The 18,816-nt window shown below is 37.6% G+C and overlaps 1 protein-coding gene across 17 annotated transcripts in view; it reads left to right on the top strand.

The window, feature by feature from the left end:
* The window catches only part of LOC134208729 (uncharacterized), a 580,250-nt gene that overhangs the window by 549,643 nt on the left and 11,791 nt on the right, over positions 1-18,816 (top strand). For 16 of the 17 annotated variants that reach the window (XM_062684572.1, XM_062684587.1, XM_062684586.1 and 13 more), the window contains one exon: positions 11,495-11,542. The exons of the other annotated variant lie outside the window; for it this stretch is intronic. In XM_062684572.1, the coding sequence (XP_062540556.1) occupies positions 11,495-11,542 (48 nt within the window). The remainder of the gene's footprint in view (positions 1-11,494; positions 11,543-18,816) is intronic. 17 annotated transcript variants of the gene reach the window in all.

Here is an 18,816-nt window from a genome sequence, read left to right as displayed (position 1 = left end):
ATTTTCGAAAAGTCATGGTGCTCAACCCTGAAATGAAAGATATAAAGCTATGTCCATTTAGAATCCGGAATCATTTATTGTATTGCAGCGGCACGGAAAGTGACCGCTGCAAGAATTCTTTTACAGCGGTTTGTCTACCTAGGCGCCCACTTGCTTTGGTATAAATTTCACGAAGTTTCGTACAGCGTGTCAAAAATTATTCCAGATGGAATCCAAAAGGAGAAAAAAAGTCTGCACACTCACGTTGATAATCCTGTCATCGACGATGGAACCTACGTCAAAATGGATTTCGGACAGCTTCCTAGCCAAAAATTCTACATGGTGACGGCACGAGAAGTAGTTCCTGCGAAGTTTAAGTTTGCTTTTTGGACAAACTTGCAAAAAAAAATGGATGATTTTGGAAAGGAATATGCAACTGTGGAACATAGACCTAAGTGTTTGTGACGAATAAGACGATGGACTCGAAGCTGTACAAGGAGGAATGTCTCAAAAAACCGCGGTCGACCTTCCATAAAGCCCATAAAGGTCCTGTGAAGTTTTGGCCCAAATCTGGCGAGTTGCAACTACAGCCGGGAAGTCATCCAGTGGTACCGCGATAATAACGAAGATTTCATCGATAAAAACATAAATCCACGCAACTGCCCACAGCTCCGGCCCATCGAGACATTTTGGTCAGTAATGAAGCGGAAGCTTAAGAAAAGTGGAAAAACAGCTCGGGACGCAACTCAGATGACCAAAATGTGGAGCAAATGTGCCAAGGAAGTTGACTCCGGAGGTGTGCAACTTTTGATGAGAGGAATAAAGAAGAAGGTGCGAATTTTCACTAGAAACAAGAAGAAATTATTTGTATCAATAATTTTTTTACAAGCTGAACTGAGACGATGCTCTACGGTCTCAGCATGCTTACTTTTGTACTCTAACATGTGGCTTTAAAATATGCGTCACTCTTGATGTGTTATTTTTACGTTTTTACTTTACGTTTATTCCGTTTTTTTTTTCAATATCTCAAGTGAACTCATGGAAAAGCTGTCGAACTGATACGACGAAACAAATTGTTTGACTGTCATATGACATATCAAAAGCATCACGGTATACCGACAACAAGGTAGGCTCGTAAGAAAAGTGACACTTCAAGAGTGACGCAAATTTTAACGCCACATGTTAGAGTACAAAAGTAAGCATGCTGAGACCAGGTCGGTGGCACGACGCCATGTTTTTGTAGCCAACATTTCAGTATACATGATAGTATATGTTTTGTTTACATATCACATTTGATTTCCATTAGGATACAGAACTGTCAGTAGGATACGGTCGCGTAATGTTGGCTGCAAAACAAACCTATTGTGTGAGATAGGGATGCCACCGGGCTGGCTGAGACCGTAGAGCATCGTCTCGGTTCAGCTTGTACGAGGATAGTAGTGACGACACATGTTTACGTTCAAACTAAATGTTTACATACGTGCTGAGCCTGCCTTGTTTTTTGTATGCCGTGAAAAGCATCCTATGATTGAATCAAAACTAATAAAGATATCATAGTAAACCTGATTACTTGTATATTGCTACATATTAACTGTTGGGTGTGATATCATTTTATAACTGGCTCCATCCATATACTCCGACCAAATCCTGTAATTCAGGTAACCAACTCCATCGGAAAGAAAAGCTATGTTACCTAGAAAATATTCCCATTTAGGGTATCTGTTCCATTATTAATAACATGCTCCTATATCAATAACATTCGGAAAACAGGAAATGTAGGCTCAATTTGCGTCGTGTTTTGTTGTTTTCCGACGTGCTCACTGCTGAAAAAATCACAAAAATGAGAAACAAAACAAGTAGCGCACCAATTCTTTGTTTTCGAATGGTATTGATTTGGGTACATGGTATGAATTCAAGGAGCAGCTCCCCTATTTGCTTTTGAATTTTTTTTAATTTAAATTAAAATATTGGTGCAATCTTGATGAAATTATAACATGTAAAGAAAAAGTATCGAATTTGTACACTTCTTGACTATTTACTAAAACTGCAATATCTCAGCCCCAGAACAACATTTTTTGGATATTTTTTTATGAAAATACTCGTTATAAATAACTCTTTATAGTATCTAAGTTTTTCCAAACGAGAAAAAAAAATTTGTGTTAGGATGAAGTAAATGCGAGAATTCGTCAAAAAAATGTGTATTTTTCGATATTTAAAAAGTTCTGCAGACTGTTAAAACGCACAATACCAAAAACTAATTCATGGAGGATATGGACAAAGATCCACAGAAAAATATAAAACGAATGGGTGACCCTGAAAAAAAATTGTGAAAGGACCCAATATTTGATTTTTTACCTAAAAAAAGCTCATTTTTCAAAAATCGTCTGGCGCGACCTCTAAACGATTTTTTAGAAATTCGGTTTGTTCTACAAAAATTATCCAGACAGGTATATCTTTCATTTCAGGGTTGAGCACCATGACTTTTCGAACATCGTTTTTTTTTGGGACACCCTAATCAACATTCGAATGCTACGAACAGCATCAAATAAATCTTCAATATTCAAATTATTATTATTTTACTTCCCGTCTAAATGAAAATATTCCTTCATTGTATCCTAGATACTTTGGTTCAAAATTTGGGATAAATCAGCAGTTGCATGCCAGTTTATCATCCCTCTGCGATTATCACTTCACTTCTTTTCTTCTCATCACGTAATTAAAAACATGCTTTTAAACACTTTTCCGCAAAGGAGCCATCCGAAATGTTGATGGGATGCATTTCAAATTTTGTTTTTCTAAATTCGTCCCTTATTTGAAATAAAAACTTAATATTTATGGCGAATCCTGCACGGAGAACATTGGAAAAGCTAGTTAGCTTATTGTTTATCCCTTCTGAAGCTTTTTTAAATTTTATTCTTTTTGATGCTTATAAAATAATCATGACTTTATGCATTGCAATGATTTCTTGAAATTTATTCCTTTTATAGCTTTTTAAGTATCAATTTAAAGCCCTGAAACTCAGCATTATTTCTGCACCGGACCAGGCCGCGTCGAATTTGATTTTTTTTTCGAATTTGTTCCACGTAGCTCTCATATGGCTGGATAGGAAAAGTACGGCCAATCAACTTGAAGCGGATAGTATACTCTCCTCAGCTCGCTCCTCGGGTAACGCATCAATTGATTTTATCGCATAGAGAATTTATCTCATTATTAACATTCATCATAACCTCTAACTCAGGATATAAACTTGCAGTCTGCTTTCCGGTCACCAAACATGGTGCAACATCATATCGAGCTGATCGCCAACGGATTGCTACGGATTTTTGTAGTTCCCGCAAAATGATCGTGCACGGTTCTGAAGAAGTGCATCATTCCCCAAACTCAGTCATTGGATACCAAACTTTTCGTATAGCTGGCTCATGGATTTGCTCTCAAAATCGAAGCAGGATTCCGTAGGCATCCGCTGCCGGCGGCACAATTGATGCCGAAAATACCATTCCGCTGCCATCACTCTGTGAACACTTGTTAATAATTTGGAATGTGCCTGGGATCGAGGCAATCGAAAAAATAACATTCGTCTTTGTAAATTTATGCATGGAATAAAATCATAAAAACGATATTCGACTTGTTTATTTTTTTACTATGTTTTGCTCTTGATCAAAATAAATAAAAACATGAACGTCACCGGAAAAAATCCATTCCCTGCAATAAACGCAATTTAATCATTGATAGATTATTTAAAAAATATTCATTCCAAGGATTAACTCAAATTTAGTTATTATGAGCTTAATCTTCAAATAATCTTTTCGATGAGTGGATAGACCGAATATGCATTTAGATTTAAATTTAAGCTAACTAACTTATTTATTTTTATCCGTGTGCCAAAAGAATAAACGAAAAAATTGATCGTATTGCGAATGTAAACACCGACACCGGTAGCTGCAAACTAATAATTAAGATGACTAAAAACATTTGCCTCGTCACGCTCAGTCGACTTATAATGGTAAAGGAAGTTTATCTAGACCAGCGAATCATTTTTTCTTGCATGTGCATACGAAATAAGCGACAAGAGAGAAACAACGACAAAGCATTGTTATTAATTGTACCGAAGCTTACCGAAGTACCGAAAATTTTTGTCAGCAACAAAAAAAGAAGACAATTTTGTTGCTAACTTTTCATCCCGTTATTTTGTATTATGTATCTCTACAGAAAATCTTGGTTTTATGCGATATAGTTTAGGGGAATATACGAGATTCTAACTCTGATTACAAAAATAGCACCGTATTCTCGACAGTTCATGACAGCAGGCTTTTTGCTAGTGCATTTTTTGTAAGTGTTTTTTTTTTTGTTCGTTCGCTATGTTTACGTTTTCGCTTCCTCGCGTTGGCGTTATTTTCTCCCGGGCCCGTCATGTCATGGGAGACGCGGTGGCCGATTCGGTTGCGGGAAAGGTGCTTAAGCGCGCTGCTCTTGAAAGCGCGGGTAACCTCTCCAAGCAGCTTTTGCAGATCACAGCTGGCGAATTGACGGCCTATATCAAATCATCGAAGAACATGAAGGCCCCAGGCTTCGACAGCATCCTGAATCTTGAGCTCAAACACATGAGTGAAAGGTTCTTTGAGCACCTTTCGCTGATCTTTAATAAGAGTCTCCGGCTCAGTTACTTTCCATCGTCCTGGAAGTCATCCCTATCCGTATGCCTGGGAACGATTCTTCCTCCCCCAAAAGTTATCGTCCCATCAGCCTTCTCTCAGGATTATCAAAGCTATTCGAAAAAGCTATTTATCACCGGTTACTTGAGTCTGCCGAAAATCTCAACGTTTTAATTATATTTATTGAACGGCTACTCAGTCTTGCAATTATTACAACGAGTCGTGTCGAAACGTCGGGTAAATAAAAAAAAACTCGTAATAATTGCAAGACTGAGTAGCCGATCAATAAATATAATCTCAACATTTTGCTCGAGGAACAGTTTGGTTTCCGACGTAGTCGATCAACCGTACACCAACTGAACCCGAGCTACCAACGTCCTCAGACGGAACAAATTGGTCTTAAAAACATCCGCCATTGCCTTACTCGATGTCGAGAAGGCATTTAACAATGTATGGCATGATGGCCTGGTGTACTTCAACGCTACAATCTTCCCAGCTACCAGGTGAAAATCATCAACAATTACCTGTCGGCAAGGACATTCCGGGTCTCAATCAGCGGAGCGAGTTCCAATGCGCACAACATCGTCGCAGGCGTTCCCCAGGGCAGTATCATCGGGACCCTGCTTTTCAATCTGTTCACCTCCGATATACCAGAACCTACAGAAGGCGGTCTGTTCGCAGGTGACAACTCCATCGTCTACAACGTGATCAGTGATCAGATCAGAGCGCTAGTGGCGAAACTCCAACGAGGCCTGGATGCCGTGACAGAGTACGTCACCTCGAAGATCTGTATCAACGCGGCGAAGACCCGGGTCATAGTTTCCCCCCACTCTAAATCCCCTAATCATGTTCCGCTTTGGGACTGTAAAATCATCCTCAACGGCACGACTGTAGAATTGGCCAATGAGGCCGACTACCTTGGCTTGACCCTCGACAGCAAGCTTATTTTCAGGCAACAGGTTGACAAGACGGTCACGAAGTGTAACGCCTTGTTGAAACTACTGTACCCTTTGATCAACCGTCGGTCGTCATTGTCCCTGAAAAATAAGCTTGCTGTCTACAAGCAAATCATCCTCCATGTGATCGAATACGGCATGTCGGTCTGGGAGAGCTGCGCTAAAACCCACCACCTCAAACTTCAACGGGTCCAAAACAAATTCCTGAGGATGATCCTCAACACCCCTCCCAGGACAAAAACATCCGAGGTCCACCGTCTGGCCGGGATAAAAACATTACATCAACGCTTTGGTGAGTGTGAAGAGAAGTTCAGGGTACGTCGCACCATATCCGATCAAGCTGCTATTAGGGCACTGGCTATAAATTAGGTTATCAATTGGATCTTGTAAATATTAGTAGTTAGGTTATCAAATGTATCAACCAAATTGATGCTATCTCAAGGTTAAAATTACATTACAGAATTACATTGTAAAAATAACGTTAAAAAAAATACTTATATTAAGATGAAGGGTTGTGTGGCCAAACTCTTTGGCTGAAAAACCATTGTAAAATAAGCAAAACTGGAAAATAAATAAATTTAAACTTGGAAAAACCCGTATTCTCGGAAATATTAGATCTTGCAGGGCAAATGATTATTGTTATATTGTGTTCGGGTTCTAAGAAAGGCTTGTTATTGCAAGGTGCGTTTGTCAAGTAAACTCTGTTGATGACGCAGGGTATTAGTGTGGCTCAAAAAAAACTTTTACAAATTCCTCTTATTCGGTTCTATTTGATGCCCTGATGCTCTGGCCAAAATTTCAGCCAAATCGGTCAACGTTTGGGCGGTGCTAAACTCGTTGAAAGTTTATATGAAAAAATGTATGCAGAAACATCACAAAAAAGTGATTTGCAGTTGGATGGCACAATTTACGATCAAGAACCATGATACTCATTCAGTTCTTGTAGAAATAAATACAGAATGTTATGCTGAAAACCGCGAGAAGATTAGAGTTTATTAGGCAAAGATATTAGCATTTTACTGGAGTGTTGTAGGGGTGAATTTATTTCTTTTCAAAGGTAAAAGAAACGAAATTTGCTCAAACCCCACTTCAGAGAAATGCTAATAACTTAGCCGGGCAAACTTGAAACTTCTCGCGGTTTTCTGCATAACATTCTGTATTAAATTCTACAAGATCTGAATGAGTATCATAGTTCTTATTCGTAATTTGTGCCGTCCAACTGCAATTCACTGTTTTTGGATGTTTCTGCATACATTTTTGCATACAAACTTCCAACGAGTTTAGCACCGCCCAAACGTTGATCGATTTGGCTGAAATATTGTCCAAGGCACCAATGTATCAAATAGAACCGAATAAGAGGGCGGCCCATCAAAAAAAATTGAAAAAGTTTTTCCCATACTAATTTTACTATTGTTAGCCTTTACTTGAATATTGATTCCCTGATCTGGACAAATTGAAGGGAAATCTTTAAGCAACCGTACGAAAATTAAAAATGGGTCAAAGATACACATTTCAGTAATACGGAGATCTTCAAAATGAATTATTGGCAGTGGGCCAGTGGCTGATTTTCGACCCGCCGCTATCACATACAGGCGCTATAGTATATGCGCAATATAGCCAGCATGAGTTAACCGCCAGAAATTTGTATGGCGAAAGCCATCTAAGGCGGGTTTTCTCAATATTAGGAATTTTTCATGAAAAACTATTTGATACCTGTTATGTAGGAAGGTGTCCGCTACTACGCCTACCAAATATTTTTTCGATGAAGGTGCTCAATTTTGAGAAATCGAACCTTAGATGCTTTTCGCCAAACTGATTTCAAAAAGTTAACTCCTAGGGTGCCGCTGTAAGCACGCTTAAAGTAGGCGATTCATTGGTATCGCAAAATTGACGTTTTGGAGCATTCAGCAGAGTTACCTGACCTTAACCCAATATCGGTGATCTATTTTAAAAATAAAGGTTCAAGAACAACATCCAACGTGTATTCATCAATCAGGGCAAATAATTGCAACTGAATGGGACAAAAACACACCAGAAACGACTGCAAAGCTTGTTGAATCAATGCCGTGAAGATGCCAAGATGTAGAAATGTGTAGATGTGGCACAATGTCATATAACTATTTAGTTATAAAGTGGATATACTTTTCCCCCTTTTTTCCATGGTTTTATTGATTATACCATAGATTTTCAAAGCAGGGAAAATATCTCATGTAAAATGACAAGTAATTAAAATTGTATAAATCATACAAACATAATTATAGTAACAACTTACTTTGCAACTAAATAACAGGGAGATTGTTAATTAGCGGTAGGGGTGGTTACACTTTTTTACATGCTGTATGTTTTAACTTTGATATTTTCATATGAATTTTATTTATAAAGGTTCATGATTTTATATTCCTATATTTTTTGTATTTTTACATTTTCATATTTTCATATACATATAGTCATGTCATTATATTTTTATTTTTCACATTTTCACGTTTTATTTTATTTTTATCATATGTTTAATTTTTCATATTTATTAATTTTATTTTTAGAACATTATTGTTACAACAAAATGAGCATCGCAAACATATCAACTGCATGAAAATATAACTTTTACTTCTTATCTTTCATTTCATGGATATTGACCAATTTTTTTTTATAAAAAAAAACAAAATGTATGTTTTTTTACCGTTTTCAACGTGTCATTGGAGTGATGAAGAAGTGAGTTCCAATGCAAAACATCAATTACGATTTTTTTCAATAACGATTGCCATCAACATTTTAGAGCTATTTATTTTTCTTCACATTCCAAAATGGCTGCAAAATTCGGTTGTGGGCACCCTCATTTTATTGACAATCAATTTCGCTGTAGTTGTCTCCTAACTTATTTTAAATGGTGTTTTGTGCAGTTTTTATAATTATTTTGGCATAATTGATAGAAATAATGAGTTTAATTTATATATTTATTTTTTGGACATGTCTAGATATTGTACACAAACTTTTTGGAACTAGCCGTTTTGGGATTAAGCGATTTGCTTGCAACAAGTTGCATTCCTGTCCTATTGTTTTCTATTGAAAATTGGTCAGATCGGACTATGGGATCAAAATTTATTATTTTTAAAAATGATTTTTTTTTATTATTTAAATATATTATTTTTTTATAATGAACGAGAAAGGCATAATTATTGCCAGGGTGAACAATCATGGTTTTCAAATGAAATAAACGTAGATATATGGGAAAAATAAAATCCATTTACCTAAAGTGCAATTTTACACTTTTCTTATTTGATTGTTTTCAATATCCTCCCTAACGCATGAGGTGGAATGATTTGAGTTTTGCAGTGCCTTCTGGCTATTAGAATAAATAAATTAACCGAACCCCGAGCATCAATTGCGATATAAGACTGAACAAACATTTCCATCTGTTGATGGAGAAGATATGATTCACAAAGTATCTGTTGGAACATTCTTCTTCTTCTTCTTCTTCTTATTGGCATTACATCCCCACACTGGGACAGAGCCGCCTCGCAGCTTAGTGTTCATTAAGCACTTCCACAGTTATTAACTGCGAGGTTTCTAAGCCAGGTTACCATTTTTGCATTCGTATATCATGAGGCTAGCATGATGATACTTTTATGCCCAGGGAAGTCGAGACAATTTCCAATCCGAAAATTGCCTAGACCGGCACCGGGAATCGAACCCAGCCACCCTCAGCATGGTCTTGCTTTGTAGCCGCGCGTCTTACCGCACTGCTAAGGAGGGCCCCAGGTGTTGGAACATTATGATTATAAAATCACTGCTTAGTATCCTTTAATATCGAACGTATAAACCTACTTTGCAGATTGAATCCTATGCAAAATCAGCTAATACATCAATATACAAACAGATGGAATTGTATTTCTTTTCGGTTTTGCATGTTAACCGACAAAAAAATCGTTCAAACCAATTGAAGCGTTAAACAAATCAATCAAATTGCATGCCGTGATTTATTCCGCGGTGCGACAGTTTTCAGTTCAATATTTATCCGAACGCAACGCAGCTGAAAAAGTGAGTGAGAAAGAGAGAGGAAAAAAAGTTGCGCCCGGAAATGGCCGGGAAGGTGACGTTAAATTGGCCGCAGGAAATAGTGTTTTTCGCACCCTAAATCCGTTCTAACAACACCTCCCGTTCGCTAGAAACAGGTCGCCCGATTGTTGGTGTGATGTGGCGTTTTATTTCGTACCTTCATAGGAATTTGTGTGTTGGATTGCAATTGCTGCTGCAGAAAAACATTAGTGCCGGCTGCGGTCAGTGATGCGGAACAACAACCGAACAGACCGAGCACTCCGATACGGGGAAAAATAGTGGAGCATGTGAAAAATCCATGCGGGAAAACGAGTTTAGGCGTGTGGCGAAATTTTTATGCTGCGGGTTTGGTTTAAGTCGCTGCAGGTGACAGGACTAATTTTTTTCTCCGTGAATTGACGTGAGATTTCCAATTACTTGTTCAGTTGATGTTCCATTCAGCTTTCTTGAAATTACACTCATGGAATGCTTTTATAGTGTTAATGCATCATTCAAATTGATTAATTTTCCAAACAATTGTTTTTAAATCGTAATTTTTCCAATGAATTATATAATTTTATCCCTTCATACAAGTTGATGCAGTCTGATTTGTAGTTCGAAAACCACACTCTTCAAAAAAAAAACAATTTGACCTATTCATGCAATCATCCTACGCCTTTTTTCAATTGTATGGGTTGATCAACAATCGGACTTTTATCATGATTTTTTTTCGGAACTCGACCCATATATTATAAAAATGATAATTATTATTTAATCAGTCAGTTGTTTCGTTAAATGTCGGGCGATGGCAGCCTGCCCTAGCATTAATTAAAACAGAAAAATAATATCTGCCACCAGTTGTTTTCCTGCAACAATTTTCCCTATCGATCGGTCTCATTGTTTTTTATCTGTGGGGATAAAAAATCGAAATACAAAAGATCACACAAACAGGACCTTTATAAACCGCGGCGATAACAGTTAAAATAACAACAACCATTTTTCGATAACGACGACCAGCGACAGGCCCAGCGCACCGCACTCCCACGGTAATCGATTATTCATGCACTGCTCTGTCCGTTTTCCGTCCAGTTCACCCAGCGGCCATTCATCGGATCGGTTCTCTGGTCTTTTTTCTTTTTACCACCACCCGAGAGCGGGTCTTTAATTTAAAACTGGTATTTCGCGGTTATAATCGGCAACGTGCTCCATGTCAGCATCAATGCACACTAAAGTTTTGTTAACACACGATTGGGTGTTTTGTCCCTCAATTAGGTCCTCTAATTTGATAACACAAAAACAGGTTTTGTAACGATTTCCACGCGAATAACTCTTATGTCTGTGAAATTTTAACACTGTTCTTGAGCTGACCCAGCGAAGCCCTTTTCCTGCGAATAAAACTCCACCAAATGTTAGCGTGTACCTTGCTCATATATAAAAGGTGTTGTGTTTTCCTAGCGCTCAACACCACCGTATTATTATGAATCCTGCCTGACCCAACAAAAGGACTGACTCGGACAGGATAAAAGTGCTACAAATTTAAAACCGATAAATTTAATTTGGTTTTTCGTGGTACTCGCCCCGCCTAGTGCGTTGGGTGAGAACATCAGTTAATCCTCTTTATCCTGCTGGTGACACCATCGGAGTTATGGAAATCTCCTCACGTTTGTGCACCAGCCAGAGAGCCAGTGGGCGGTATTGTTATTACATTTTTTTTGTTATTACCCTGGGTGGGTTTGTTTGGGGGTTCTGTTCGACTTTTGACCATTTCTGTTTTGGTTTACCTCGATCGAATTAATTTTTCAGCAAGTTTAAATAAATTGTACACGTGTCAGTGGTGTCATTGTGTTTCTTTTTGCCGTTCCGCTCTCTTTGCAGGCTGCTAAACCGGTGACGGAGGTACCCGCCCAACCGACTATTTTGAATGTAAGTAGAGTTTTTCGACTTTTTTTTTGTTCAAATGTTCTGAAACAATTCGAAATATTGCCAATTTAACGATTGGTTTAATAAAAACAAATTGTCATAATATATGAACTCGAAAAAAAAAAGCTTTTCATGAAGATTAGTTCACTGCTGCAGTGCTTTGCCTTCCGGTAACATAAACCGTAAGGCTACATCGTTAACCTTGCGTCTCCATCGAACTAAGTGATTGCGTGGCAGGCAATAAAGAGACTTAAACGCTGACTTAATCGAAAACCTTATACATAGTGAGACAGAATAACAGTTCTTGTGTCCGTAGATTAAATACTGTCAGATAGTACCAATTTACCAATGGAATAATTTATCATAGGAAAGAGTCTCGTAAATCTTAATGAACCTAACGACACTGTCAGGAGTAAAGAAAGTCAAAGTTAAACTTCATCTGATTTTGAGCGAAAATCGGTATGTAATATCGAGTTTCGATCTCATCCGGCAAGAGCGAAGAGATTTTGGATAATGAATTGCTCTATCAAGCGCTCCCGAAAACGTGAAACTTCGTCTGCTGCACCTACTACCCGAATCCTTTATTTTGATTCCAATACGTCGAAAATCGCCATCCCAGATGAAACTGCCCGAATCGCAAACTGTGCTACAATCACTCATTTTTTAAGATTTGTGCTAACGTAAGAACTGTATCACACACACAAAACGTGACGCGAGACTGGACACAACACTTATAGTTCTTACCAACGAGTATCGTTTGAAAGACCCATAAGTGTTGTGTCCAGTCTGGCGTCGCGTTTTGTGTGTATGCTACAATTGTTCGAGAAATTAAGGAAACAGAAATGAGTGTGGAGCTGAACCTTTCTGTCGCATTTACGGAGGACCGCATGAAGGATGGCTTCTGCCCGGATATCCTTCACTTACCTGGTAGATTTACCATGGCAATTTCATGAACATTCCAAATCCCCACACTAGCGGAAGCCAAGCATTTGCCGATTAAGAAGCGCAATCTACGTGACGGTTGTTAATAAATGTCTTGCCTCTTGCGTAATTTTTTAACATATTTTCCAAAAGACCAAGACCTATGTAATCCTTTACAGTTGTAACACAAACGAAAAAGAAACAACTAGGTTCTACGGAGTGGGATCCGTAAACTCTTTAAAAAAACTCATACATACACATAAACATACACACATCTACACATGAGGCAGGGGTTTAAACACACGCATACCAGTGTACAAGGAAGATCATAAAAATAATGGTGATCGATCTTGTGCCAGGTACTGAATTCCAAAGAACGATATGCGGAAAGGGTTTAATCATAAACGCGGTGCTCGAACCATTCTCGTTTATGTGGGAGAAAGTACACTGGAGGAAATACTGTCTGGCTAAAATGAACATAAGGATCCATAAGTAAGTAAAATGAATATTAATCGAAAATGTTATTATAAAACAGAAATCCTGACCTCGTGACAATCAATGCTTCAGCAGAACTACAGTTGAGGATAAACCTGTAAGAATAGGTAAAAATTAAATAAATAAAATGCTTAATTAAAAATAATTACAAAAATCAAATAAACTCTTTTAGAGTCCCTGGGGAAGGTCCCAAACGGACCGAAACGCTGGACAAGATTAAATAACAGTGTTTTAGTTTTATCAAGACTAAAAAGCCACATCCGAAGTTGGGGATTTAGGTGGACATTGATGGTAAAATCGTCTTTCACCAACATTATTTCACTAAGAAAATTAATTTGAGCTTTTTAGTGGAATGTCTTCACTTGTCATAAGACGAGTTAATACAATCCCATTGAATTCCACCACTTAATTGTATCTTGACAGATACGTATTTCGACCTCAACAGTAAGGCCGTCTTCAGTGTCTCGTACTTGACTCGACTTCACTGTTTTCTTTCAAAAGTGGACATATAAGATAAGAAAACCCCAAAATTTCAAGTCCCTTCGAGTTGCACTGCAGTCTTCTATAGAACGCTCCTGTAAATAATCCTTGAAAATAGGGATAATAGTTTTGATTTAATTTAGAATAAATTTTCTGGTTTCACTCAGGAAGAACAAAAAAGTATACCAATTCGAACACATTTAGTTAGCAGATAAAATACTGAACATCTCTGATTCCCATAAGTTAGAATCTGACAAATGTTATTTAACCATCGTATGATTCCTCTGTCTCCGCCTACTTTGACTATCGGATAAAAAGCACCCCATGACATGATATTCTACAAAGCCCTAGAAGTCGAGTCAAGTACGAGACACTGAAGACGACCTTACAGTTGAGGTCGAAATACGTATATGTAAAAGTAATACGAAGTGGTGGAATTAGATGGAATTTTGCTAAACTCGTCTTATGACAATGAAAACATTCCACTAAAAATAAGCTTAATAATTTTCTTGAAAGCTCTAGATGTTTATTGTTAACTGAAATATAACATCTACAGACTAAAGACTAATTCCAATCATGTTTTAAAAAAAATACAGGCGTACCTCGATAGTATGTACCTTCGATAGGGCATACCCTGGATTGTACGTACATTTTACCTGGATAGCACGTAAACCATAAATAAATCGTTCAGAAAATTGAACGTTAAACGATTTTAGTTAAAATTTAAATCATCTTAAAACAGATGTCACAATACGTGGGGTCCTTCGTATACTACGTAATAATTTCACATATGATTTAAACACCATTGTGATAACGAATTTAGTAGCAAAACTTAAAAAAAACAGCGTGTCATAAATGTGTGACAGTCTTACGTCTATACTCAGTAAGTTTAGTTCCAATCTATGCACTTGTTGAATAGTTATATAGTTATTTTAATTTTATTTATGTTGTCCTTTTTTCAGTTTCTTATTTATTTGATATAATGTTATGGTCTATTCCCAGGAGTTTCTTCAAAAATTCATCCCGGCATTCCACTAGAAATTCAATCAGAAGTTCTATCTAGGATTTTTTCTAAGACGTCTTACTGGACGTCATTCTGGAACAGCAGTTTCTCTCAAGGGCTCTTCCTGGGATACCTTAGAAGTTTGTTCGAAAATTCCATACAGGACTTCACTTAATGTTCCATCTAGACCTGTGCGCTGATTGAAATTTTATCGACGATGGCGTGATAGATCATTTTCAGTCAGCGAAGGTGGCGTGGCGGCGCCTTGCTGCAAATGATGGCGTGAATTAATTTCGCGCATTAGAAATTTTACGCAAGTTTTTCGAGGTATTCCTCCGGAAGCTCTTCCTGGAATTCCTCCAGAAGTTCCTCCAGATTTTTTTCCGGAAATTCCAACAGAAATTCCTCCACAAGTTCCTTCAGAAATTCTTCCAGAAGTTTCTCCATAAATTCCACCGAAAGTTCTCCCAGAAATTCGTATGGAAGTTACTCCAGAATTTTCGAAAGAATCCAAGGAAAAAAATGCTAAAGAAATTTGACTAGCGCACTCCTATGAGTCCTAGGGGAAACCGCCAAATGTTGAACGGCTAATTTCTTCGCCTATTGTTGAACGCACGTGTATTTCTTATAGGGGTTCAACAATAGGCGACAAAATTAGCCGTTCAACATTTGGCGGTTTCCCCTAGGACTCATAGGAGTGCGCTAGTCAAATTTCTCTAGCATTTTTTTCCTTGGATTCTTTCGAAAAATCCTCCAAACATCCACCTTAAGTTATTTCCTGTATTTGTGTGTGTACAAACTAACCCCCACTGTCTGGCAGTGATGTTATGGAAGAAAGCTGTCTGTTAAAACAGTCAGATTTAATCCGGGAGTTAGAAAGTGCTAGCTCTACTGCAGCTCCAGCGACCCATTTCAGAATGCCTGGTATTTCATGTCCACTCCGAGGTCACTATCACTAACAGTAAGCCCCGCCTGGTTATGCCACCGTTTATCAAATGGATAAAGGTGTCATAATCAAACTTCCGGATTCAAAATAAATTATCTTGAATCTGGCGCGCATATAGTTCATTGCATTATATTTTTTGTTGAAAAGATGTTTCTTACCGTTTTCATGTTCCTCACTTTTTTTACTTTCAAATCTTCATGCTTCATCTTATCCATCGTTCCGATTTTTTTTTTCACCCACTGGCAAATTTTCACGGTTTCTCCTAACCCATTCGGAATATATTACGGGTAGGCAGGTATGCAGTTTCAATCCAGATCAGAATTCTGAAGCTCCTTCGTCGCACAAACACTATAACTTCACTACAATTTTGTTTTTTTCTACGCATTTCCATCTTTGAAATTCGCATAACAAACGCGTTTTAAAAGTCCACGGAAAAAAGATTGGTAAAAAACATGACAGCGAAAACCCAAACACGTCTATTCGCGCCAAGACTTACTGCGATCCTCTAAGTTGTTTCCTGTATTTCTCGCTTAACTTTTCAAAAGGACCTAAGTAGCATTTTTTTCATGAATTAATTTGAATAGCGCAATCAATAGCTTTCATGTTGTTATGTTGATTGCGCTATTCAAATTAATTCATGAAAAAAATGTTACTTAGGTCCTTTTGAAAAGTTAAGCGAGATTTCTCCGTTAATTCTCTCAAATACATATATCCTAACAATTCCTATATTTCCTTGGTGATTTCTTCAGCAGGTCACTTAGGAATTCCCTTAGAAATATCTACGTCTCCGTTCTCAGAACGTCCACCAGAAAATCATTCAGAAATTCCCATGTAACTTCTCCTGACATTCTATCTGGAGTTAATCCAGAAATTCAACCAAGATTTCTACATTAATTGTTCAAACAATTGTTCAGCGATTTTTTTTTCTTAGGGAATTCGCCCGGAAATTTCCTGAAAAATTCGTCTGCAAATTCATCTGCCTATTTCTCCAGATATTTCGTCAAAACTCTTTCGAAATCCAAAATTCCCGTGGAAATTTCTCCGGAAATTATTTATGGAGTTCTTCCGGAAGATCCTGCCGGAATTCTCAAAATTTCTGCCGGTACTTCCCCTGAATTTTTTGTACAATGCCAACCAAGTAGGATGAGTAATTAGTATTTTCTGGCTCCTACACACTTGCTTCATCAGCAACTGCGGTCGATGAAGTAGGGTTGTGTGAGGTTGTGCCAGTTGGTCGTCTAATCCCAACCCGACCACATAAGGGAAGAGAGGTAACACTCAATAAGACTCGAATTTAGTTCATTCAAAGTTAATAGCCTATATTCCGGGTTTTAAGCCACCCGGAGTGGTTATTAATTACTTCTAGATTTAGTTCGGAAAAGATATTGGAGGGTAACCACTCCCTTCGGTGGGGTTTGATCCCACGACACCAGTACGCTAGACAGGTGCTTTCCCTAGCAAGTGTGTAGGAGCCAGAAAATACTATATAATTATCCTACTTGGTTGGCATTGTGCAAAAATACATATGAGTGAGTTAGTTCTGAAAATGGATTGCGAGAGTTCGGCTACGTGCCTGGTGCTGGGAATTTGGTTTCATCAGTACCCGCTAAGCTGCGGAGGACGACGGAGGTTCTTCGTACCTAAGTAGGGAAAGCACCTGTCTAGCATACTAGTTTCGTTGGATCAGACCCCACCGAAGGAAGTGGTTAATCTCCAATACCTTTTCCGAACTGAAGCTATCACATCTTGTGCTTATGCATAAATCAAGTTTCAGACATAGTAATTATGAAATGATTTCCACATTTTCAGAAAAAAAATATCTTAACTTTTGACCGAGAATATGTTGAATAGAAAGGGATCTAGTGGCCATGTTGTCAAAGATATTTTCCCACGTCGCACTTTTTGGTCAGAGATCAGCTTCATCAGTTGCTCCATCAGATCAGTTGCAGTTGTGATTAGATCGCCATCCAATGATTTAGATTTAAAGACTTTATCGACAGACTTTACCTTAATTTGTCGAGTTAAGTTGATCGGTATATGAAAGTTGGCCCTCCTATTTTTTTGTGTTGACATATAGCCTTCTCGTTACTCCTTGGTGTACGAGAAAGACAAAAATGATTAAAAAGACGAAAAAGTTAAAATTACAGTCGACTCTCTACATCTCGATGTTCTTTATCTTGCCCATCTCTCCCTATGTCGATGGTTTTCTCAGTCCCTTCAATCTACATACATTTGGGCTTTCCACATCTTGATAATATCCTGATATATCTCTATCTCGATGTGTTCTGAATATATTTTGTTCAGGATTCTATCTCCCTATGTCGATATATTCAAATTTGTAGGCTACTGGACCATCTTTGGATAATGACAAACACATCAAAAACATAATATGACATTTGTTTTGTTTTCGTTTTTCATAGCAACGAAGTTTTGCCGATCTAGAACCCATTTCAATTTTCCTTCTATTCCTCGATCTCTCCCTACCTCGATGGTCCCTTCAATATCGAAATGTGGAGAGGCGACTGTACTTAGAAAAATACTTTTTTACATCTTCGCAATCAGTTTTCTTGTTATCTTTATACTCATCAGAGCGTTATGTATTCACTACTCATATAACTTCGAATCATAATACAGGGTGCGGCAGAAAATAATGCGAAAATGTTTAAATCTGAATATTGGGTTAATTCGAGAGCTAGTGACTAATTTCAGTTGGAAGTATACTTGTTTATGTTTTTAAAAATTAGTATCGTGTTGGTAATCTTTTGTTCTAAAGGCCCTTACGAAGCCTTAATAAATAAGGTTCGCTACGGATAAATAGATAACTTAAACATCACATCTTAGTTGAAAAATTAAACAATATTAAGAGGGAAAACAAAATTCTAAGCTCAATGACCTCGACCACTGAGTAGCGCATTCCTTGTTAAGAGGAAGTCGAACATCGCCGCCACTCTGCTGAAAACTTAATTACATTTATTAATTTTCGTAGCCAAAAATATCCCCCTACGAAAAATATGAGCTAAATCGGACATGATTGCTCAAGTGCTCAAAATTAATCAAAACTTTTTTTTTTTTCTCAAAGAGGAATTTTTTTGTTTTTTTTTGTTTTTTTGATGCCAAAGGACTTAAAATGCATGAATTAATCAACACTTTATTTTATTTTCTCACAAGGGGGAAATCTTTTTTTTTTCTTATGCCAAAGGACTCAAAATGCATGAAACTTTGAGAATTATTTTTTTGAAAAAAATCGTCTGTTTTGGGACTTCGAAACAATTTCTTATGGCGAAAACAATTTTTCATCGAATTTAAAAATCGGACGTTACTCAAACATTTCCTAAGCCCTAAGGGATCGTTCACTAATTACGTTAGCACATATGGGGGAGGGGGGTCTGTCATTTTCTTACTCTTCATATAAACAAAACAAAAATGTATGGG

Source organism: Armigeres subalbatus, chromosome 2 (assembly GCF_024139115.2).
Source record: "Armigeres subalbatus isolate Guangzhou_Male chromosome 2, GZ_Asu_2, whole genome shotgun sequence".
Lineage (NCBI taxonomy): Eukaryota > Metazoa > Arthropoda > Insecta > Diptera > Culicidae > Armigeres > Armigeres subalbatus.
Note: the sequence above shows the minus strand (reverse complement) of the source record. Positions and strands in the feature narration are given on the sequence as shown.